General features: G+C 40.5%; 1 protein-coding gene across 1 annotated transcript in view; it reads right to left on the reverse strand.

Moving 5' to 3' along the window:
• The window catches only part of IQCH (IQ motif containing H), a 197,268-nt gene that overhangs the window by 75,284 nt on the left and 96,230 nt on the right, over window positions 1-25,754 (reverse strand). The window contains exons 12-14 of the mRNA XM_036437981.2: window positions 15,056-15,139; window positions 10,651-10,826; window positions 4,200-4,472 (exon numbers count right to left, since the gene is read on the reverse strand). Of these exons, the coding sequence (XP_036293874.1) occupies window positions 4,200-4,472; window positions 10,651-10,826; window positions 15,056-15,139 (533 nt within the window). The remainder of the gene's footprint in view (window positions 1-4,199; window positions 4,473-10,650; window positions 10,827-15,055; window positions 15,140-25,754) is intronic.

The raw sequence follows: 25,754 nt of genomic DNA on the forward strand, positions 1-25,754 counted from the left end.
CTCCATCACATGGAAGTCTAAGGGATAAAAGTTCAAGCTTTAATATCATGGTGATAATAATGATACTATCCAACATTGCTGAACTCTCCTTTGACTAAGCTCTTTACGTAGTTTATTTTTTATTTATTTATTTTTAAAATATATTTTTTAATTGATTTTTTACAGAGAGGAAGGGAGAGAGATAGAGAGATAGAAATGTCGATGAGAGAGAAACATCGACCAGCTGCCTCTTGCACACCCCTCACTGGGGATGTGCCGGCAACCAATGTACATGCCCTTGACCGGAATCGAACCTGGAGCCTCTCAGTCCACAGACTGACGCTCTACCACTGAGCCAAACTGGTTTATTTTTAAATTGAATACTCACAAAACCCATGAGGCAGGCACCATGTTTAGTTTCATTTCATATATAAATAACCGAGAGTCAGCAAATTTGAATAACAGGCCCACGATCGCACAGCACTGAGTGGCAGAGCAGAGGCTCCACCCAGGTTGCCCTGACTCCAACACCTAAGCTCATCCTCTCTCCACTGGGCTGCCTAGCTCAACCTGCAGAGAGGTGGGTGGAAAGAGAAGTTAAAAGAGAAGCAACTTTCCTTCCCACCAATAAAGCCATTTGGGATAAGTTTGAGTCAGACAAAAGTCTAAAGCAATATTATTTAATTACTAGTGCATGAAATATGTGTGTGGCAGGGAGGGGCAGGGTGTCCCTCAACCCAGCCTGCACCTTCTCCAATCTGGGACCCCTTGGGGCACATGTGTCAAACACAAGGCCCGCGGGCCAAATCCGTCCCGCCAGGCCTTGCAATGTGGCCGGCACCGCGCTGTCATCACTGCACTCCGCTGCGTTTCCATCACAATGACAGTTTATGACTGTTCAGTAAACCATTCGGCCCGCGATTTAGGCTGGATTTTAGATTTTGGCCCCTTCTCTGATTGAGTTCGACACCCCTACGGGGATGTTCAACTACCTAAACCGGTTTAGGCAGTCAGACATCCCTCTCACAATCTGGCATTGCTGGCTCCTAATTGCTCCCCAGCCTGCCAGCCTGATCACCCTCTAACTGTGCCTCTGCCGGCCTGATTGTCTACAACTGCCCTCCCCTGCTGCAACCCACCTCCTCCGCTGGGACCGGCCTCCTCCATGCAGTGTGGAGCTGTGGGACCTCCAGGCCTCACTGCACAGAGTGGGCACTGGGCCCCACCTCCACTGTGGGCATGGCCATCTTGTGGTGGCCATCTTGTGATGGCATTGCATGCGAGGGCCACCTAGGCTTTTATTACTATAGATAAGTCATACTCTTCTAATAAAGCCTTGGAGAAAAATAACTCACTAAATCACAAAATGATGTTATTTTTGGTCTTCTCGTCAGACTTTCCAGTGTATACTTCCCCAAAAGAAGCAAAGCATTATTAAGCATTTGCTCTGATGAGCCTACCCACTGCTGTTCTTGGCTATGGTCCTTATACTTAAGGAGGTCTCTGCAACATTCTGTTTTTATTTATTAATGAGAGAGAGAGAGAGAGAGAGAGAGAGAGAGAGAGAGAGAGAGAGAGAGAGAGAGAGAGACTTCAATTTGTTGTACTTATTTATGCATTCACTAGAGGCCCGTTACACAAAATTCTTGCAAGAGTAGGTCTTCCTTCCTCTGGCTGTCGGCACTGGCTTTCCTTTCCTCTGGCACCTGGGACCCAGGCTTCCCTTCAGCTCCCACTTCATGGGGAAGGACATCCGGTCTAATTAGCATATTACCCTTTTATTATTATAGATTGGTTATTTCTTGCATGTGCCCCGAACGGGAATCGAACTGACAGCCTTGGTGTGTTGGGATGACACTCTCACCCATCTGAGCTACCCAGCAAGGGCTGCAACATTCTTATTCTCTTCTCTTTAGATGACTTTTTGGTCACCAGATGGAAAGTTTTTCAAGTAAAGAGTGTGAAAGGACTAAAGATTATGGTTCTGCTGAAGTGTGGAGTTGGAAGATTACAATTGTTTTGATTAAAGGTACAATCTGTTTTCTTGAGTTGTGTTTTTTCAGCTGTTCTCCCTGGGGATGCTACACTACACAGCAGTGTGGAAGTGACATCAAAACAGGCATTCTTGGGATCCCTGGAAGCCCTGTGCAATCATGGGGTATTCAAATAGGGTGGAAATGGAATTGTCTTAGTTCCCTAATTATCAAGTAGGGTCTGTGGATAATTTGGGTATTTAAATTACAAATACTCTGGTCTACACACCATGTAGCTATGAGCTTTGCCTTTAAAGGTTTTTAAATGTGCCTTCCAAAGTTACATCCCTTCTTTCTCTAGTATTGTGTTGAGAAGATAGATTCTATATTTCATCATATTTAACTATATTATGATCATACTTTGCAGAAGTAGAAATAGTCTTTGGTGGGTAATCTATAATAATAAAAGCATAATATGCTAATTAGACTGGACGTCCTCCTGGATGACCTGGATGAAGCCGTGGTGGTGGGGCTCAGGCAGAGGCAGCCGCCGCCTGGGCAGGGGCCCAGCCCCTTGCATGAATTTTGTGCGTTGGGCCTTTAGTATTTTATAAAATTATTTTGCTGGTGTAAGAAAAGGTGTTGTGGCATAGCATTTTTATTGTATATTTGGATTTATTGTATAGTCAGATACTCAACTACTAACAAAATTATCATATGTTTCTTCCAAATCCTGTTATTTGTTGCTTCTGAGAATCCTATAAATGGGCGTCTGTTGATGGATCCCCTACAGTATGAAAAGGATCAATAATATTGTAAAAACTGCACCATGGGAAAGAATTATGTGCTATCTTTAAGTGAAAATTGAACAGTGCTTTAAAATAGCATCACTATTTTTGCTTATTTAACCAAAGCTGTCAATATTTCATATGGAGCATAAGCCAGAAAAAGAACTTGCATGGTTACTTTATGGATCAAAACAGGAAATGCTCACGGTGCTCACACTAGACTTAAAAAATAAATAAGTTACTTAATCATAAACCAAATGACTTTACACTATTTCCAAACATTTGTGATTTTTGTTTGTTTGAATTTATCTGTTCAAAAGATGTAATATAGTTTTAAATTGCCATTCATTTTACACTGGTATAGAGCAGAAGTAGAAAAATGACTACTGCTAAAATCCAACTGGTAGTCAGGAATATTTATTAACCTAAATTAAGATGATCACAGCTTTCCTTCACCAGCTTTAAGTTTATGATGCACAGTGGTAAAAGTCAGTGCTATTGATTCATCGCCATCTGTGAATTCAAAACGCTGACACAATCAGATAGCTTAGGTAGGATAGTCAGTATCAGTATCTGGAAAAAATCTCAGTGGAGTACTTCCATTCTTGATGATGACCTCAGACGGATGTTTTCCAAACAAGTAGAGCAGAACCCAGTTATAAGTCTGTGTAAGGTGATGCAGTTTGCATGTGCCATAGGTGAAATGACATCCCTCAAATCTGATGTGTCTACAAGGAAGTTTTAAATCCTACTTCTGAACACCGGCATTAGAAGGTTTTCCTACATTGAATGTGCCTGCATCTTTAACCACAATAAACATAGAAAGTTCTTAGTATTTCATGGCAAACATTGCCTGGGTTGTCATCAGTGAAGATAAAAGCAAGACTCAATAGCACTCAACAACGATAGCACATACATTTTAGGGTTTGGAAAATTATTGAATGTAGACTACACTCCTCCCTTTATGACTCCTTCCTGAGGGACCAAATGATTTTTGTACCAGTGAAGGATGTCTGCAGCCGTCTGCCACCTGCAGTCAGTGCTATTGACAGAAAGACACTCCCTCTGCCACTCCTCTGGCCCTCCCTTCCCTCCCCCAGCCCACCCAGAGCTCTCCAAACTGGCTCTTTTCAGCTAAAACTGTCTTTCCCATTTTCCAGGGTCCTGCTCAATGGTTGGCTAGCTAATACTATGACGAACTAATTCCTGTTGAGGCAATAAATATGGATAGCATATTGGTGCATGAACAGGGTCTTCAATGTCTTAATCCAAATGAGTAAATATTTTTCAAGGACAATACCTCTAAACATGAAGTCCTAAAGTAGATCTAACAAATCAACTCAAGTATTCCACATAACCTTCGCTGGGTAGAGCTGGCTCCGGAAGGCCTGAGGTCCCTGAAGCTTCAAGAGGATGTGACATATTTGAACAGAGCCTCTTTTTTTCCCACCCCACCTACCTGCTGGTGACTAAAGATGTCAGCTATTCCAGGAGGGAATGGCACATTGGCGCTGGCAAACATCCGTTTGCTTCCAGACTTGGTGCTGTAAAGATGAGCTATTTCAGGCTCTGAGCCCAGGATGGGTAAGTCTAACATATCTGCCACGGCCAGATCATCTTTGTGGAGGAACCCGCTGACAATGTAGGCCTCTTTTCCACTGATGAGGTTTTTTATTCTTTTGATTGCCTTGGGACTGTACTTCAGGTGAGACGCCAGGCACATGTGTTGCTTCTGGGGGAAGAGCATATCATTCTTGTTAAAAGGCATTCTCTTTTCTAGCCCATGCACCCAATTTATAATGCTGCACACCGTAAATGCATTATTAATAGCAGGCTGGGTTATGACCTATCCTGTTGTTTAGCAGTTTAAATTGATAAAAGCTGTTGGGGTGAGGCTCTATAATCGCTCACATCTTTAGTGTGTTGGAAATAGGCTCACTGGGAATAGAACTAATTACTACACATCTGTATTTATTTGATCCACGTGGAATTATCCTTCTGTCAGAAGGAAAAGAAGCTGGCGGCCTTTGGATAATAGTGATTCATCTCTGCAGCACTTCTGGCCTGGTTTAACACTAAAGCGCCTGGAAAATCAATACCAAAAATGAAGAAAAACGCCCAATAGGATTCTTCTCGATACAGGACTCCTAATCTGGCAACTCTTTAAATGATTCGGCAGGAAAACGGCATTTGGCCCGATACTTCCTTTCCAAAGCTCTGCCACAAAGTCTGTTTCAGACACTATGTCCCTTTTATCATGATTATCCTGGTTCTTGGCCAATCACTTTGGAGAGGGATTCATGAATGAAAAAGCATTTGAAAATTTCAGCAAGACTGAAGCTTTCATTTTCCAATGGAAAACTCTCTTATTTTAGTTTTGATTATTTAGACCCAGATCAGCAATCCATGTGACTGTCTCCTTCAATTAAATAAATAATTCTGGCATGTCTAATAGGGGCTGAGGACAGAGCCAGATGGTCATCACACACCAAACGAATATAACCATGCTTCTGCATTCAAGGAGTGGGGGCACAAATGAGTCCGTTAATGCATAACTAATCAAAGCAGAGAAAGGGCCTAAAGAACTAGAGAAGGCCCCGGAGGCATGGAGGAGGGAGGCAGAGGACACATGCTGATGGGGAGAGCTGAAAAGGCAGATGACTCATTCTCCTGGGGCCTCAGTTTCTTCACCTGTAAAATGAGCATAAGACTAGTACTCGTCTCACAGGGATGCTGTAAGGCTTGAACGAGGTAATGCATGTAAAGCACTTAGCACATAATCAGCACCTAATGAATGTTAGCTACTACTATTATTATGAAAAAGGTTGAGGCTGAGGTGAATTTCGAAGGATGGGTAGGATTTTACCAGGTGAGGATAGATGAGGGAAAGACATTAACCAGTGATGAACTATGAGAAGTCAAAATCGTGCTCACTTCCTCTAGAGAAGGACTGGGGTTAGGAGTCAAACAGTGCTGGCTTTGAATCTGTCTCTATCGTTTATAAGCTACCTGACCCTGAGCAAGTTTATAAGCTACCTGAAGCTGAGCCTAAGTTTTGCCATCTGTTACATGGGGGGAAAAAACACCCATTTGCTGGGTTGCTCTAAGGATAGAACAAGATCATGAAAGTAAATACCTATTATAATGCATGACATTGAGTTGCTATTCTATAATATAAATTAGGGGTGTCGAACTCAATCAGCGAAGGGGCCAAAATCTAAAATCCAGCCTAAATCGCGGGCCGAATGGTTTACTGAACAGTCATAAACTGTCATTGTGATGGAAACGCAGCGGAGTGCAGTGATGACAGCGCGGTGCGGGCCACATTGCAAGGCCTGGCGGGACGGATTTGGCCCCCGGGCCTTGTGTTTGACACATGTGATATAAATGATAGTACTTATCACAGAGAAAACTCTTTTTAAAGTCATTAAAATGTTATTAAGGTGCCAGAGTTAGGGAGTTCAAGGGATTTTGTAGACTAGCACCTACTTCTCCAACTCTAGTCAAAATTAGCTACTCAACATGGCATGAGGATATGGAGAAACACTGAGCAACTATCTCTGGGAATATCAAACTGTTGTGTGTAAAACTGCTGAGCATGGGAGAAAGAGACCAAGGAGGGCCCTGGACTTCAGTCTTGTCTGAATTCCTAGCTTGCAAGGTGAATTAGAAAACTCCCCAAGATTCAAATAAAGGCTGGTCTAGACATCTCTAGGGTCCTTCCAGCTCTGAAATAACTTTTTTCTTTAAAACCAGAACTCTTCTGGACTAATTACTTAATGGGTACAGAATTTCTGCTTAGAATGTTGAAGAAGTCTTGATAATGGATAATGCAATCATTGCCCAACAATGTGAATGTGCTTAATGCCATTGAAATGGACACTTAACATGGTTAAACTGGTAAATTTTATGTTATGTATATTTTACTCCATCCCTCCTCTCCCCCCCAAAAAAAAGAAAGAAAGAAAGAAAGAAAGAAAGAAAGAAAGAAAGAAAGAAAGGAAGGAAGAAAGAAAGGAAGGAAGAAAGGAAGAAAGAAAGGAAGAAAGAAGGAAGGAAGGAAGGAAGGAAAGAAAGAACAAACAAACAACAACCCAGAGCTCTTCTGAGAAGAGGATTTATTGATTTATCCTCTGGGCCTTCCTCCAGAGTACGTGTCCTGTTCTACATTCCTTGGATCTGTGCACCATGCCTTGTCTACCATAACTGCAATCCATTTACACAACCTACTTCTGAGAGTGCAGTTCTAGGAAACCCAATGCTCCATTAGACAATGGCTGGTCACAGCACATCACGAGTTTGTGTTTCCCATCTGGCTGATCCCTGTCTTTCCCCTTGTTTATTTCACTCCTTTCCTTTCCCCACAAATAATTTCAATTGGGAAATGTGAAAATAGTAAATGTGTAGGAGAGCTGGTGACAGTGTACATGGTGGGCTATTCAGGGTCCTTAAGAAGAGTGCTTCAGAGTGGCAGTCCTCTCATGTTAAGTTTACAAGGTCAAAGCATTTTGACATGTATTTTCTCATCTGATCTGTACCGCACCGTGCCTCTTAGCATCCCCTCTTTTGGAGATGAGGAAACTGAGGCTCAAATGATTTGATCAAAGTCACACAGCTAGGAAACAGCAGAGGGAGGATTTAAACCCAGGTATTAGCAGTTATTGTGCCACCGCAGCCATATCTGTCCCATTTCACAGATTGAGAAGTGAAGTCTTATGAGGTGAGTTTATGAGGTGTGAGGAGGGAAGTCAGATGCAGCAATAGAAAGTAACAGTAAGGCTCTGAGCACTTCTGCAGCCAGGGTGCATTTCTGTCTCCTCTTGGTTTGCTTATTCCCATTGGCAAGTATTCTACCCCACCTGTATTACAGTCCTCAGTGACATGCCTTATTCTTCAGGCAAGATGGTGCCCTAATATTGTGTTCAATATGAGTTTAATAAAGATTTGAATATGAATGAGTGGCAGAGTACACATTATTGACTGCAGGTCTTGTATGACCATTAGATCCAGGCTGTGAATTAACGCAGCTTGAAAAATATAAAATATTCTGAATTCCATAGCACTATAATTGCATTTAATTTATCACCACTGGCATTTTTAAACCTGACACAAAAGGTATTTGTTGAGGATATCTTCATAAACATTAAAGTGTTCAAAAATAGACACAATGACTTTATAATAGCACTCTGTACCCACTGCACATTCAAACACTGCATTGTAACTTGGAGAGATATACAAACAGATTTTTGGCACACTTTAAAAAAATCTCCTCAAAGCCATCCATTTGAATGAAAATCAGCACCGATACAATCTCTCCAACCCATTAAAAAGAAATAAAGCAATAACTAAACATGAGCAGGAACTGATTTGAAAGTGAGAGCTTATTTTTTTGTATTCTAAAATGTTGATTGCCTATGAGTGATTACTCAAATCATTTAAACTTAAACTATGAGAAGTATTAAAATGTACTTAAACATTCCCTACTTGTTTCTGCTCACAACAATGCAAACTAAATTTTGAATGAAACTCAGTGCACCGGTGAATGCTCACTTGCCTCTTTCCTGCTTGAGGGTGGGCTGGCTGACTAGGGTGTGTTCCTCAGGTGATAGGACTATAGAGCTGAGAAGGGCTTTGAAATGGTCCAATTGGCCACCTAATTTTACAGATAAAGAACAGAGAGGCACTGCCGAAGCCGGTCTGGTTCAGTGGATAGAGCATCAGCCTGCGAGACTGAAGGGTCCCGGGATCGATTCCAGTCAAGGGCATGTACCTTGATTGCAGGCACATTTCCAGTAGGGGGTGTGCAGGAGGCAGCTAATCGATGTTTCTTTCTCATCGATGTTTCTAATTCTCTATCCCTCTCTCTTCCTCTCTGTAAAAAAATCAAATATATATATATATATAACAACAAAAAAGAACAGACAGGCACAAGGCTTGCCCAAAGCTACAAGGTCCTCCAGGAGTAAAGCAGTCATTCCACTTCATGTTCTGGGGTCAGACAGCTTCAGGCTTGTACTCTGGCCCCACTAGTAACTTTGGATGAGGAAAATGAGTCTTGGCTTCCTCACCCACAGAAGGAAATCGATCATTTCTATCTTGCTGCATTGTTCTGAGGATCGAATGAGAAAATGTCTCTACACATTTGATATATGTTATAGTTCACTCACTTTTCTTCTCCCAAACTAGTGCCCCTTCCCCATTTGATGCCTCCTCAGTGCATATGGGCATTTAAGATGCACAGAAACTCCTTATTAGCAGCTATCAGGAGAAAATCAGGAAATTAAATACACACGAATGACAGTTTTTTTCTTCCTTGCTTCCTGAAGTCCACAGCATCTCTGCCATTGAGGCCTGGGGATGGCTGGGAAGCACCAAGGCAATGCCTGCACTGTTGTGGATATCGGTAGGTTCCTAAGAATAGGAGTGGTGATGATTTGTCCCCGTCTTTTCTTTTGCTTGTCCCGCCCGGGGTTTTGCCTTTCTTTCCACAGCTCAGTGATGCCAATAAAGCAAGGATTTAGGGGGAACATTAAGGCAGTGTTTTTCAACCGCTGTTCCGCGGCACACTAGTGTGCCGCGAGATGTTGCCTGGTGTGCCGTAGGTGCAGACAAGACAAGAATTTTATAATTTTTCACTATTTTGTTTACTTAATATTTCATAATAAAGTAATTATAAAATACTTTCTTTGTGTTTATTTGATTCCTATTCAAGAGAATTACTTTATATATAGTCAATATAGGCACAGAGTTAAATTTTTTAACATTTTCTAATGGTGGTGTGCCTTGTGATTTTTTTCATGAAACAAGTGTGCCTTTGCCCCAAAAAGGTTGAAAAACACTGCATTAAGGTATCCAGTTATGAAAATTAAAAATCTTCATCTTGGTAGAAGAGAGCAAAATCTGATGACAATTCACTGAGTGTTTCAGCAAAGCAGAAATATTAATAGCAACCCTCCACTACCCTGGCAGGCCTTTTTGGGGGGGAGTGGTAAAAATCATGGTGCATCTAAAGGATTAAGGGGTAGGAAGTAACTCAACACATCTATGCTTCCTACGTAAAGCATGCAAGTAGTTTCTCTGGCAATAGATAGTTGACTTCGGTGTATCCCACTTCTGAATGGAGAAAACTATCTGTATTAGCAAATTCAGACTCTTGATTCACACACACACACACACACACACACACACACACACGTCTCCTCAAAATTACAATGTCCATTAGGTATTAAAATGTTGTTTGTTTAACATGGGAAGTTTAAATTATTGTTAAAATATAGCGAAGTTCATTTCATGCCATCTCGTGTGCTGCCTTATTTTTGAACACTGCCATTGAGGATCCGTGCATTTCCCAAAAGTTCTTGTCTAGGGATGGAATTTCACTCAGAATTAAAAATCAAAACAGACACACACACACACACACACCCTGAACCTTGCTCATTATGAACCGGAGGATATAGTAAATAAGTACAAATTCCCCAGAGTGAGAGGTGGGACCAGAATCATGAGACTGAAGGAATAGGGGTGTGGAAGTCAGAACACAGGGCCCTGTTCTAGATTCTGCCCTGAACTAGCTTTGTGACCCTGGCAGGCCCAGCCTTTCTCTGCCTTGGTGTCCTCCACGCAAAATGAAAAAGAAACCGTAGATCTTATAAATTCACCTACTAGTGCTTGGTGGCACCGCCCAATAAGCCAATTAGACTTCAGCTACAGTGTTGGAAGTGCTGCTCAACTAAGTCTGAAAGTTAAACTGGGATATTTATCTCCTCCAGTCCAACTAGTCGTCTAATCAGTATAGCTGTTAAACTTGCAATAATATTTCACTGGTGGGTACCAGAGCGTTGCAAGTTATAAAATTTCCAATTTAATTTTACTGCATCCCTGAAGCCGTGGTAATTAGAAGACAAACTCACAGTGAAGATCTTTATAGCTTCAGGGGTGATAATTTTGATCCTGTCCTGCAGGTCACTTCTGTCCTCAGGGTTCCCCGATTTGACAGCTGCCTGTAGACTCAGGATTTTATTGTAATACAGAAATAACTCTTCACTCATTTGATGGGAGCAGATATAGATGATGCTTACATTGGCATCTAAGAACAACAGGCACAGAGTTAATTACTGGTACAAAGGTAAACGACATTGTGAGCTCTGGTGTTGGGTTGATGTGGCACAGTTTAAAAGAAAGAGCACTGCCAAAGCCACACGGGAGTTAATTTAGATCGGTTTTGTACAGATCTTAGCAGTGTAACTAGATTTTGGGCACTTTCACGTTTCTCTAAAGAAAAGATATATAACACTGTCCCCCCCAAAATCAGACACAACGATTCTTTCGGAAGGAGGGCTGTGAGGGACCATGGAAGTCTACATTCAAATAATGCAGAGAGACTCGGCCCCAGAACTCCCATTAACATCAATGGGAATTGCATACTGCTTTAAAAATGTATCCCATTAGCTTCAGTAAATTATGAAACAGAGCTATTAACTTTAAAATGCTGATGAAATGGCAATTTCTTATTCTGCCCAGACGTGGCAAGGCCAATTCAGGAACTTTCCTCTCCAAATAAATCGTAAGATTATGACCGCAGCAATGATTATTTCAAGAAGCCAACCTTTTCCCAGCTCCATTCCCAAAGAAGAGTATGTTAATTATTTAGGACATCGAGTGACTGTTGTCTTAAAGGAAACAGTGTCTTCATTCAACTGTCCTCATTCTTAAGATGTGCTTCTGTACTTAGAAAGGAATCCTAATGAAATATTCCACCCGAATGGATGAGTCAGATGAGATTACCCGCTCCAGGCTGCAAAATATTTTAAGGAGTATGGACAGTAAATCAGTAGCCAATAAAGTCATTAATTAATTGATTGATTGATTAATAAAAAATAACTGACCAATAGGAGCAAAGCACTTGACAAGACATGGAGGGGAAATACAGGAATCAAAGCAACTGAGATGCTGCCCATTTGAAGCAACCCTTTCGCCCACAGGAACAGCCATGAGCAGTGGGGAGAGCAGTGGGCACAAGGAAGCACACCCACCCCGTGCTCGGGGATGTTCGGAGGAGGGAGCTCTGAAAATGCTTCCTCGGTGAGGGAGGCCTGGGAGAGGATTTGAAGACTCCTCCATTCTGCTTGGCAGAGTGTACAGAGCATAGACTGATTCAATTCTGGCTCAGCTGCCCAGGGACCCAGGGAACGTTATTTAACCTTTGTAAGCACTGGTTTCTTCCTCTGTAAACAGGGAATAAAACCACCTGGGGCACAGGTGTAGAGAGTATTAAATGAAAGAATACATGATATACATAGTTATATACAGGGTGGGCAAAAGTAGGTTTACAGTTGTTTGCATGGGAAAAGGCATGCAGGTATAGCTTTATTAACTCCATGTTTTGCATACTCACAACTATAGACCTACTTTTGCCATCTTTTCAATATATATGGCACCTGCATGTATAGGGGTGCAGTGTCTGTCACATAGTAGTGCTCAACAGACAGTACAAATATCCTCCACAGCTTGCCCTTCCTCAGCCAGCCAACAGTTATTCCCCGCCCTACCCTTCCCACCTGTGCTCCTTTTACTCAATGCTCGAGATTAAACACGATGGAATCACGTCCTCTGCTGTTCTGCCTTATTGATCCCACCTTTCCAAATTCCTAAAAGGTAAGGTGCATACTCTTGCTTATATTCTCCCAAGTCCTGATATAGTATAGGGTATGCAGGAAGCATTTATTAAGTACCTGTGGATGGACTGAAGGGCTCTGGGAGGATGGAGAGATTCAGGACCTGGAACACCCCCCACAATCAGTGAGCTCCAAGGCATCTGGAGACATCTCCCGCGCCTGAGGCCTCAGCTGGGGCTAGAAGTAGAGTCTTCCCAACTGACCTGGAGTTGGGCTCACCATAGGTGCTCCATGAAGGTACTATGTGAGGGGCTCCTATTTAATTTGGGAACCAAAATGCCATAAACTTCAGAATAAACAAATTTAGGAGACAGTGGTTAAATTGCTGAATGATCAAACTGGTTGTTCCAAATCTTGTGTTTTTAAGATGAGACTAGTGCCTTACCAAACTAGTGGTTTTAAAAATAACTAGTATTTTTTAAAGTATTGACAAAAGACACACACACACACACACACACACACACACACAAAAAAAAAAAACCAACAAAAAAAAAACACACAAATAAAAATAACTTAAAGACTTCATAACAGAAAACTAAACTTTTCTTGGGAAGAAATTCCTAGGTTATAAACGATAACAAATCATGTTGCTAATTTCATCTTTCCTGACTATTTCTGGCAAAGGAATACATATCATTAACACTAATATCCAGTATTAGTGTGGCTTGTCTATGAATCTATAAACATTCAAAATTGATAGGTAATTTTGGAAAGGAATTAATATGAAAATGAAGATTGCTTTGATTGCTAAGCAATAGTCAATATCAATCACTCTCTTGCTTAACTTCTCTAGGAATTGAAAAGACTAGCCATTAGATCTCCACCTGACATCTGACTTCACGGCCAATACATGAATGACAAGTCTTTCCAACATGATCCATCAGATTATTTATTTTATTTACCCTGAATAAACAGAAAAAAATCAGTACCCTTTACTAGGAATTAATGGAACTAAGAAAAAAATATACTCATGTAAATTACAGCATAAGGAATATAGTCAGTAATAAGTATGGTGTCAGATGAGTACTAGAATTAGCAGGGTGGTCACTTCATAAGGTATATAAATGTCTAATCACTAAGTTGTATACCTGAAACTAATATAATATAAAAATAAAATTTTAAATGTGGTTATTTATTCTTGCACAAGATTATTGCTAGTTTTCTTAGTTCCTTATTTCACAATCAAGTACCTTGTCTAACTACTCCTCTTGAGAGGTTTTAGGATTGCTGTTCTCTGTCATGAAGAGAGTGTAGCAAGAAAAGGCATTTGGTTCATAATCTCTCAGAAATGGTCATTAGCAATATTTCCCATTGCAGGTAGACCTACATGGAATTATTGAATTATTTAAAATAGAAGCTTCATACTTTCAAATATTTTCTAATAATGAGAATCATTTGTAAACAAATTCTTTGGTGATGGTTTATTCTATATAAAAAGCTAAGAAAAAATTTAATTCAAATAAATTAGAACAAAGTCTGCCCTCCACTGCACTTCCATGGTTTCTACCCTGCCAGGTTTTTAGTTGAAATAGCTCAGCACTAACAAATCAATCCCAAGTCATTAAATTTATTTTTGTAAGGCTGAAAAACAATATTAGTGCCTAGATAATAGATTAAAGCAATTACACTATTATTATTTTAGGACACTGTAAATTTCCAGTACTGATGTATTTTTGTTACTAAATGGCATTTATAAAATAATAATGATGCTGAAATATATGTGAAGCATGGAAAGTATGTCATTCCAGGGAGCCAGCTGAGTTGGTCATTGATAATTTAAAATGCTTCTTTGTTTTGCTTAAATAAGGGCCAAAGCAATTATATTTTTAACAAAATGAAGAAGTTTTTATTTGGTAACTAATAAAAACCTAGTTTTTGTTTAACCCTGAACTTTGGCTAGTACATCCCAAACTGATTCACTCTTATTGCTTAGCCTTTGCAGCCTTTAATCTTTAAGCTTGACCAGCACCCTAGCTTCGAATCGTACCGACGGGTGCAAGAATTTGACTGGTACCATTCGAAGCTAGGGTGGCTCCAGGTGGTACCTGATTTAGAATTAACCAAATCAGTACTGGAACTTGACTTTTACAGAGGCGTATCTATCACGCAAAGTATGTGTTTAAGAATCTCCTCTATTAGGCATCCCCTGTTTTCTAATACCTAGATGCTATATATTTAAATAAAATCTTTTCAAAATCTATCCTCATTTCCCTCTTATTCTTACAACGAAGACACAATGCTTTTACGTTCTGATACCACCTTCCACTCATTCCCCAGATAATTAAGACAATATTGACACAAAAATGTTAACGTCTCCCTGCAAGATTTAGTAAATGAAGAAGATTTGGGGCTATAGAGGGAAATCCTTATCCAAACCTGCAGCAATGAGAATTTAGAAAAACGACCCAAGTAAACTGGTTAAAGATGTCATTTTTAAAATTCAAGTTGACTTGTCTATAAATCTGTTCTTTAAAACAAAACATTCAGTTGCCTTGCAAGTAAATGAGAACTCTAAGCCTTTTACTTATAGAGAGGGGAAAAAAGTAAGCAAAAACAAACAAAAGAAACCCCCTCAAAAACATTTTATCACCACCCACTGACAAACATCCCAGAGTCATTTGAGTAGAAGTATTTACTGTACCTAAGATGTCACACAGCCGCCCCAACTGCATGTTCTGTACTGTGTTGAAGTCAGCAATATTTTGTCGCACAGACTGGGTGTAACCTAAAAGGCAAACAAGGCGTCAAAACCCAGAAAGAGCAGCTCAGTATGGCAACATGGCACACCTAGGATCTCAAATGGCACCGTTCACGTTTTCAGGAAAGGATTTTCTCTGGAGCATCTTGCAGAAACAGCCTCACTGCAAAGAAGAGCGAGGTCCTCGCGTCTCAGGGGAGTAAGCATTATTCCCGGAGATGCGCTAAGCAGCACTTTCTGCCACAGACAGAGGCTTGTATTTCCCAATACCAGCCAAGCTGCTGGGAATCAGGGTTATGGAAACATGGGGAAATTTTCTGACATTTAACATGAATGTTCAAAGCAACATGTAAAAAAAAAAAAAACATGCTCAGGTTTAAAAAACAACAACACAATTTTGGCTTTTTAAGGTATGCTTCCTATGGGCCATTTTGAATATGTGTCCCGGGGTCATTCTGAACTGACAGACAGATGTTAGAGAAAGCCCTTGCTGTCAGGAATATGTATTGAAGTGATTCTAAATACTGAAGAGATATGCTCACACAGTCCACAGGACTTTTAACCTTTAAAGGGCAGTAAAGGTTATTGCGGTGTTTTATCCGTCCTGCCAGTTGCCTTCGTGTCCAGTGGGAACAGGGCAGAAGGAAAACCCCACGTGAGTTACAATTGTCCAAAAATCTTCCACAACAAGAGACAGCAGCAACACCTCCTGCTCATAGGCCAGGGTTAAAAAAAATGTGAGTGAAAACATGAACTTTAAAGGCACGCATACTCACAATTAGGTATAATTGCTTATGTGAAATTCAACAACTGTAGGTGCAACTCATTTTTTTTTTTCTTCAATAAATTGCTTTTCACATTTTGAAGAAATGCTTCAATGCCTCCTTGTGGTTAGTGAGCCCAAACACATGTTTCAAGTTAAACTGCTCTAGATAAAGTGATTTTAAATACTGCATCTTCGAGATGGCACAGACTTCCTTTTCAGCAGAAGGAAAACTATAGCAATTCAGGCAACAGGGCTTCAGATCAAATGAACTCTGATAATTGGCTCCTTGCTTTGATGTCAGTGTTTAAACACTAGACGACGTCTGGAAATTAAATGAGTTTACAATTCCTCTGAAAGTCTCCCTTTGGCTTTCTGCAGATAAACGAACTGAAGAGGCAGAAGGCCAAATGGGTTGTTGGAATTATTTCTGAAAAATTGTTAAATTTCAAAATAATTTGGGGAACCATTCCACGGAATATAAAAATTAATATCGACAGCTACAAACAATGCTGTCTTGATGTGCGATTACAATATGGCAACTTGGGATTTTGCATATGTATAATTTGAATAAATGTTTAGAAAGTGGTATTTTTGAATAACATATATCAAAACTATAAGAAGACAGAAGAAATGCCTAAAGAAATAAGGTGTTATTAAGAAAAGTGCCTGAGAGCTTTCCATGTGAACACATTTCTTTTCAAAAGTAAAGATAAAAGGCAGTGTGGTGTCTCATTAAGATGCTGTCCAATTTAGAATATAAAGGATGTCTGAGCACTTTCTGCCGCACAAGAATGAATATATCTGTGTTTCAATCAAGTGCTTTAAGTTAGTTTTCCAACAAAGTATTTAGTACCTCTGTTACCACTGATCAAGGATGCATATAAATTATGAGATACGATAGAACTGGTTACTCCGTTAAACCTACAAATACACCCATTTTAAAGAACTGCACATTAACAATCTGAGAACATGGTTATGGAAGATCGTATAAAGTAACAGATATGAAAACATTTTGCAAAGTGTCAAGTGCTGGGCGAACATAGGTATCTTAATGTTGTGAGGTATGTGCACTTCCAAAGCAACAGGAAATTCTGTGTATGTTGCAACAGACCACTCTACTTGGGCAAGATGCAATGCTCAGTGCCATAGGCAGAGCAGATGTTGGGAGTCAATTTAAAAAAACAAACAAAGATCACAGTTTTATTCTTATGTTTTGTATATCCACAAAGTAGAGGACTCCTAGGTGAAAAGACCTCATCAATGCTGATAGCATATATTAAATACAACAGAGACTTAACCAGGAAACTATCAGCAAGGATGCTCTGGCTTTGGGAACTTCCGCAGACATGCCCAGTGGCAATGAAACATCACAGTTTGGAATATAATCTACAAAGATGGGATACTTCACAGGTCAGACTAGAAACGCTGGGGGAGTTTTAAGAGCCCATCTCCTCCTACCCTGAACGTTACAGATGGGGAAACTCAGGGGAAGTGCCTTGTCTCTTGTCCAAGGTTGCACAAGCCTACAAATTATTACACCTTTCAGATACTACAGATTCAGCTCTTGTGATAAATGTGGTTACATAAAATAGAGAAAACAAGACTCTCCAAGTGTGAGCAGAGAACTACAGAAGGGACAAAAGCCTTTGCCTCTTTGATGACTTTAATTTTCAATTTTGTAATGGGCAGAAGAATGACCCTTCAAAGATGTCCTTGTCCCCATCCCTGGAATCTGTGAATATGTTAGGTTTCATGGTAAAGGGGAAATAGAGCTGCAAATGAAATTAAGTTTGCTAATCAGCTGACATTAAAATAAGGAGATTGCTCTGAATTACTTGGCTGGGCCCAATGTAATCAAGGGTTCTTAAAAGTGGAAGATAGCCATGACTGGTTTGGCTCAGTGGATAGAGCATCAGCCTGTGGACTGAGAGGTCTTAGGTTCGACTCTGGTCAAGGGCATGTACCTTGGTTGTGGGCACATCCCCAGTGGGAGGTGTGCAGGAGGCAGCTGATTGATATTTCTCTCTCATTGATGTTTCTAGCTCTCTATCCCTCTCCCTTCTTCTCTGTAAAAAATCAATAAAATATTTTTTTTAAAAATGGAAGATGGAGAGAGGAAGAGTAGAGTTAGAGATGTGACTACAAAAGAAAGGCACAGAGAGATGCAACGTTGCTGGCTTTGAAAACGGAGGAAGGGGCCAAGGGCTTTTCTTGTTAATTCCTTAGTGGTTGGCTTCTACAAGCTGGAAAGGATAAGGAAACAGATTGTCTCATAGATCTCCTAGAACCCCCCAGAAAGTAACACAGCCTGCCGGCACCTTGACCTTAGCCCCTGTCGAGCTTTGAACTACAGAACTGTAAGGTAATCAACTTGAGTTGTTTTAAGCCACTAAGCTTGTAGTAACTTGTTACAAGGTGAGAGTAAACCAATATGACTTTCTACCTTCCTTTACCCCCCTGTACGCACCACCTCTCTCCGATATCCTGCTTCTCATTAACTCTAACTGAAAGATGAGGAAGTGCCAAAATCCCTAATAAGAACTCATAATACAATTAGATAAACGTTGCTATTATTTTTTTTCCTTTAACTTCAGCTGAGCCAGACTGAAATTTTTCAAAAGGAACCTCATTTTTACAAACCTTATTATTACAAACATAAAATTATATTTGAGCTCTCAAAGTACAGTTCTTCTCGCCTATGCAGTGGATAGGCCCTCATCACTGTCAAGTGTGTCGAAACACCCTTTTCCAAGAAGATTCTCAGCCTTCCCTCACGGTCATTCTCTTGCACCTTTTCTCTTCCATGCTTTTCTCGTGTTGTCATTCTATGTTTCTTTGCTAGCTGGTTTATTGGTTGTAGTCTCTCCTCTCCCCTGCACTACTTTGGCTCCTGTAAACAGACTGCAAGTTCCATTAAGGACAGCGAGATATCCCCAGTGAAATGAATGAATGAAATGTATCTTAAGATCCTACTTGAGAATCTGTCTTAAATTCCTAGCCCTTTCTGCCATATGTTCTCATTTCCTCTCCTCCTTTTCAACTCTTTTAAAATTGGGTTTCCTGATCTAAAGAATTTCTGGGAAATTCAAAGACTGGTCAGTGGGGTCTGTAGCTTTTCTAGGTCCTCATCCACAAAGAATAAAACAGCAGTGGCCTGGCCGGTGTGGTTCAGTGGTTGAGAAAACCAAGAGGTCGCCAGTTTGGTCCCTGGTCCGGGCACATGCCCAGATTGCAATTTCAATCCCCAGTAGGAGGCATGCAGGAGGCAACCAGTTGATATTTCTCTCTCATTGATGTTTCTATCTCTTCCTCTCCTTTCCTCTCTCTAAAAATCAATTTAAAAACACTGGCCTGTAGGGGCACTCTCTCCTCCTTATCACTACAGAGGGGAACCCAGCCTCTTTTCTTATGGCCATCCTCATAACCTGCAAAATATTCCTAGTTTGATAGAGTATTCCATCTTTATTTAAAAAAAGTTATGCCTCTGCTTTTTTATTTAAAAAAAGAATGGTACCCACAAGCGGCTTCTCTAACGTTATCCAAGTACTTCTGGTCCTCTATTGAACCACAAATACTCATAAGTAGTTTAATTACGCTCATCCTGGCTGTCATTTCTCCATCTTCATTTCTCCTTTCATCTACTTTCCCAATCCCACCCTCACTCCCATACAAACTCCTATCAGATGATGCTAATTGACTCTTTGCAAGCAGTAAACTAGCTGTGCCAGGATTGGCTTTTCCTTCACAGAAACCATGGCAACCCTCAGTGAGTAGCCCTCTTAGGACTGTGCAAGCCTCTGTGACAGGCCCATGCCCCTGTAGTAGAGTCAAATATTTTTGAACACCTGCTCATTATCCTGTGGTTTACTCCTAGTTTCTTTTATCTCTTTGTCATGGTACCTCAGGCAGAGAAGGGGCTTAAAATTGACTTCTAGATATTAGGTAATTCTCATTCATCTGATCACCCTGGCCTGAGGTGGCAGTCAACCATGCCTCAGTATGATGAACTGAAGCAGTAGTCTCAACCTTTTCCCCATTTTGAAACACATGATGGGTGATGTTCAAATGTGTCACACACTGCTAGACATACACAGTACAGAAGCAACAGTAGCTCCATCCCTTTCTCGTCCACTCAAGAAAGCATACTGCCAGCTCAGCAAGAGCACCATTACCACGGGGATGAACTTGAATTGCTTTAATCCATTGAAGAAATTATCATTAGTCAATTTTGGTATTCTAATAGTAAAAATTTAGAGGAACATGTGCCATACTTCACAATTGATTACATGTCAACATATGACAGTAATCTAGAGAAATGTGATCTGGACATTATGGTTTACCCAGCTTTGAATTAGTTGTGCAAGTGTGAAAGCATAAGATACTGAGATAAGAGAAAAGATATAGCAAGAGGGAGGTCCATTTGGGTTATTTATATAGTACTTGTGGCCTGGTGCACAGACTCACGCACATTGAAAGGAAATTAATTAGAATACTAGTATTTTAATATTGCTATATGCCCTTTCTCTATAATAGAAGTGTCAACCAAATTCACGATTGACAATGACAGAAGGAAACACACGCACTCCATTGGTGCCGGCAAGAGCTTTCTATGTATCGTGCATGTGCGAGTCAACTTAGCCTTTTATAGATATAGAACACACTTGCTTAATTAGACCTGCTTTCTGAGTTAGCTAAACTTTTTCCAGCCCAGTGAAGCACCCCAACTTCTCTTTCAGGTAATTGTGAGCAACACAGCAGTAAATACCAACACAAGGCAGATTATTATTGTAGGTCACACAAGGAGAACAAAGGGTGAAATATTTAACTTAGCAGTGTTTGACTATATTCTGCATAGTCAGAAAACCTGAAGTCGTTTTCAAGGTCTACCATTTCTTACTTCTTAATTGGGTCAAGTTTCTAAACTTTCTAAATTTCCATTTTCTGACTGATGAAAATAGGATTCTACTGAGTCTCCTATCTATCTACTCCAGGACTTCTGTGTGGATCAAATTAGATGAAGCATGTGAAAACACATCACAGACATTTGGTTAAAGTGTAAAATGTTTCCGCCTGGCTATAATGCAAGTCGTGCTCCTGGGCTAAAGAAACTGCAAGGAGGCTAGTCACTAGGGAGAGGAAACTGGGTGTTGCTACGTGACATCATTACCCAGCTTCCATAGCCACCATTTCTGGGCTGGGCTCGGCTGGGCTGTGGGCTGCATTTTGTGCCATGTGGTCTTGGCAGCATTGGCGATTATTTGGTGGGCTGTCGCTCCAGGGTGGTGGTGGGGCCTGTGTCTTACTTTGGGGAAGCTGAGTGTTGCTTTGTCTGCACCAGATCTGGGGTGCTGTTTCTTTGTAAACAGCCAGTGCATGTCACAGCAGCTCCTACATTGAGACGTCTTCCCCCTGGTGGTCAGTGTGTGTCAAAGCGACCTGTTGGATGGTTAGAGGGACACTTAGCATATTAACCTTTTATATGTATAGATATCCAGTGGCAGTTTGTTGAAAATAAAGCTGAGAGCTGTGTTTTGGGAGGTGGTGAGGGGGATTAGGGAATTTTGCGATGAGGATATAGAAAGCACAGGAGGTACTCAAATTATTTGTTGAGTTTTAAAAACATCCTCAAACCAAACCTGCCAAATGGATTCTGTGTGGTTCTGAAGACCTTCCTTTCAAAAGGGTGAGGACTTTCCCTTGTTTAAACTTTTTGTCAGTGGCTGACGCACCATTGCATGCAACAGAACTCAGTGATGCTCCAAGTGTGGTCTGGGACCTTCTGGGAGGTCGGCAAGGTCAAACTATTTCCAAAATAACACTAAGATGGCATTTGCCTTTTTCAACCTTATTGTCTCATAAGATACAAAAGTTTATTGATGTGAGTTTAGATTCCACATTGCAACTAATGCTTAAGAATTACTATTGTTGAATTTTGGTATAAAATCAAAGAAGAATGTACACAAATAGCTGTTAAGGCTGTAAAAAACAAAACAATGTAGTATTCCCTTTTCCAAACACTTATCTGTGTAGGGCCAGGTTTTCTTCATATGCTTCAACCAAAACAACATATTGCAATATGCTGAATACAGAAATATATCTAAGAACTCAAATATGCTCTATTAAGAGATTTGCTAACTTGCTGACCTATGCCATTCTACTTGCTAATTTTGTTGTTGTTTTTGGAAAGGAAAATAAACTTTTAAAATAAAAATATGTTATTTGGGTTAAAATGGGTGATGGATTCATTTTTTATTATTTTAAAATAAATATTTTAAAATTAACTAGTTTCAGTTTCTAATTCGGTGGATATCTGGAGATATAACCTACGAAAACCAACGGTCTGTAGTGTCCTCAGTAATCATTACAAGTATAAGTTGGAGAACCGCTGAACAATTATTTTAATATTTTTATGAGAATGATGATGACAAAAATTATAGCTTTATCTTAGTATTTGTAAGACTCTTTTTAGAGCATACCTTTTTAGAAAACTATGTTTTTATTGATTTCAGAGAGGAAAAGAGAGGGAGAGACAGACAGAAACATCAATGATAAGAGAGAATTATCAGTTGGCTGCCTTCTGCATGTCCCCTACTGGGGACTGAGCCAAAGGGGAATTGAACTGTGACCTCCTGGTTTATAGGTTGATGCCCAGCCACTGAGCTTCTGTGGCTGGCAGAGCATATCTTTTTGTTGTTGTTAATCCTCACCTGAGGATATTTTCCCACTGAGTTTTAGAAAGAGTAGAGGGGAGGGAGAGAGACACACCGAGAGAAACAGACATTGATTGGTTGCCTTCCACATGCCCCCCAACCAGAGGCAGGGATCGAGCCTGCAACTGAGATGTGTGCCTTTAACCAGAATCAAACCCGGGACCCTTCAGTCCATGAGCCGATGCTCTATCTGCTGAGCCAAACTAGCTAGGGCCAGGCGAGCATATTTTAATATTAAATCATCTCATAGAAAGTCCAGGGGCTGGTGTCAATTGACAACCACTTTAATGCTATTTCTGTATTTCATGGTACAACATGAGACAGCTCAAGACCAACTGGGTAATTTAATATTACAAGGGGCCAACTCTGATCTAATCAGTGGATGACTGTTGATCTGGATTACTTGGATGAATACAACATGGATGAATACAAATATGTTTTCATTTTAATTTGGGCTATAAATAAATGTGAAAGTTAAGTGTACTTTGTTCCCGATCCCAAAAGGCCCAGATATTTCTGGGAAATGCTGTCTGGGAGATCTTGGCAGTACATCTGCTTGGGAATTAATATGGCAACACCACAGCTAAACTATGGATTCCATACTACTTGCCAAAACACATGCTGAAGACTGCAAAGATTTGGTTGAAAGTCCTGCTTGCTCAGCCCTGAGGTGGAAGGAACAGAATCTATCTTGTCTTTGCGTTGTCAACTCAAAAATGAGAAGGTAGGAAGGTGCCAATGTGCCTGGAGGCACAGTAAAGAGGTGATTGCAGATATAGCACCCTTGGCTGTGTTCCCTACCCTGCCCCTGCTCACAAAGGAAGGCGAGCCCAAGTTCTTATCTTCTGGAGGAAGAGAGGAGAGTTAGGAAGCAACTCTGTCAGGAGCATTTGTGGCTCTCTCGGTTCAGTGTTGGGACAGTTGTGCACACAAGTAAGTTTTCTACCTTTTAGGCATTGTGACAGTAGAGAACAGCAGAAAATGTTGTTTTTCAGGAACCTCACAATAGCAGGATCCCTAATTTTATAGAGACCACTAGTTGTGTTAGCTCAGGATAATTTGCTGAAATAAAGCAGAGGGAAAATGAGATGAACTATATACTTTTCTTTTAGCCGTGAAATCATTTGGCAATGGAAAAAAAAAAAAAGATTACATGTAGAAAAGAGAAAATCCCATTTTGGTATATGCCTTGTTTTTATATTAAAGAAGGAAGAGAAGTGGGGGAGGAAATCAACACTGGGGGTGTAATTGGCTTGCAGCGGCCTCATATACCTGCTCAGGCATCTGAGCCCCATACTTGGCGCATCTCATTTAATGTTGGCATATTTTAAAATGCCACTGAGTTTAAGTGTAGCACCAAATGATGCACTGTAATAAAGACGCACAGGGGTTGAATTAAAAGTGGAGGAACTAACTTGGCCAAAGAAACGGGAAGCAGATTAGTTTGCAGGTTTTGTTTGGACCTCTGCTTTTCTAGGGAAATGAGACTTCTTTGTTGCAGTTCTTTCTTATTTGACTGATATATTTTGCTTAAAATAGACCGTAGTGTTCTATTCCTGCTATGAACCATAGTAGATTATTTTGCTATAATTGTACTTCATTAATAAAAAAGATAAAAATATGAAATATCTAATTAAGAGATCAGCCTATATCATCTAGAAAGAATGACTTTTTATAATCTTTATAAAATTACAAAGTGATTAGTTTCTTTGTACAATTAATCAACAGCATCCCACCTCTCCTGTTGGTTGAAAATAGCTAAAGCTCACTGTTACATCTAGGAATATTTCCCAAAATATGTGTCAGTTGTGTTTCATCACTCCTCCTTTCAAAGAGGTTACTTCGCAATGTGTAATTGTCTTTATGATCATATTACCAAGCCATCGATTTTAAAACACATGAGACTTAGTTGGTGGTCAAAAAATGTTCCTAAGCCCGGCTGGGTGTGCTCAGTGGTTGAGCATCAACCCATGAACCAGGAGGTCACAGTTCAATTCCCAGTCAGGGCACAGGCCCGGGTTTCGGGCTCAATCCCAATAAGGGGCACACAGGAGGCAGCCAATCGATGATTCTCTCCCATCATTGCTGTTTCTATCTCTCTCTCCCTCTCCCTTTCTCTCTGAAATCAATAATTTAAAAATTGTTCCTGAAGGGCCATCCGATTGGTTTGGGGAATGCAATTATTCCTGCATGTGCAAAACTGCATAAACAAGCAGCCAAATGCCTACAACTGCAATAAATCAGGCAGTCACCAGCTACTAAAAGTTCATTTTTAGGGTTCAAACAAATCAGTGCAGCCCCAGTTGGCTAGTGGCATGGTGTAATAATTTCTAGGGCTAATTCTATGCCAGAATGATTACATATTTCCTATGGAAAGAGAGGAAGAGGACAAGGCTGAGACTTGTATTAAATGCCTACCTGAACCTTACACTCCTGCCAACAGATTTTGATCATTGAATGTGCCTAAACCCTGGAAATGGAATTACTATATTGAATAGATGGGGGCGACGGGACGGGGGGGGGGGGGGGGGGGAGAGAATCGGTTGTAGGATATGTATTTAGAGGGGAAAAATGCTTCACTTTCAGCCTGTTAAATTCTATTTTTGAGAATTTAACAGGCAAGTCCTGCCAAAACCTGTTTGGCTCAGTGGATAGAGCATCGGTCTGCGGACTGAAAGGTTCCAGGTTCCATTCCGGTCAAGGGCATGTACCTTGGTTGCGGGCACATCCCCAGTGGGGGTGGGGGGGGGAGTGCAGGAGGCAGCTGATTGATGATTCTCTCTCATCAATGTTTCTAACTCTGTCTCTCTTCCTCTCTGTGAAAAATCAATAAAATATATTAAAAAACAAACAAACAAACAAACAAACAAACAAACAAAAAACAGGCAAGTCCTTGGTGCAGGACAAGGTTGCCCTGTTGTGACTTGCTGAAATCTTCATCAAGTGTTCGCAGGGGAAGTGGTACACAAGAAAAAGGCACACCATAATCTTTTTTTTTTTTTAAGGTATAGTTTGAGAATTATGTCTGTGGGATAGGTATGAGATGACAGTTTAATATTACTCAAAATTAATTTAATTTCCACAAGCCATTGATAAAACCTAAAGTACAGATTGTAGAAACAAATACTGTTTTATCAAAGCCCTAGTATAATTCTCATGTGAAGAT

This window comes from Pipistrellus kuhlii, unplaced genomic scaffold (assembly GCF_014108245.1).
Source record: "Pipistrellus kuhlii isolate mPipKuh1 unplaced genomic scaffold, mPipKuh1.p scaffold_m20_p_1, whole genome shotgun sequence".
Classification (NCBI taxonomy): domain Eukaryota; kingdom Metazoa; phylum Chordata; class Mammalia; order Chiroptera; family Vespertilionidae; genus Pipistrellus; species Pipistrellus kuhlii.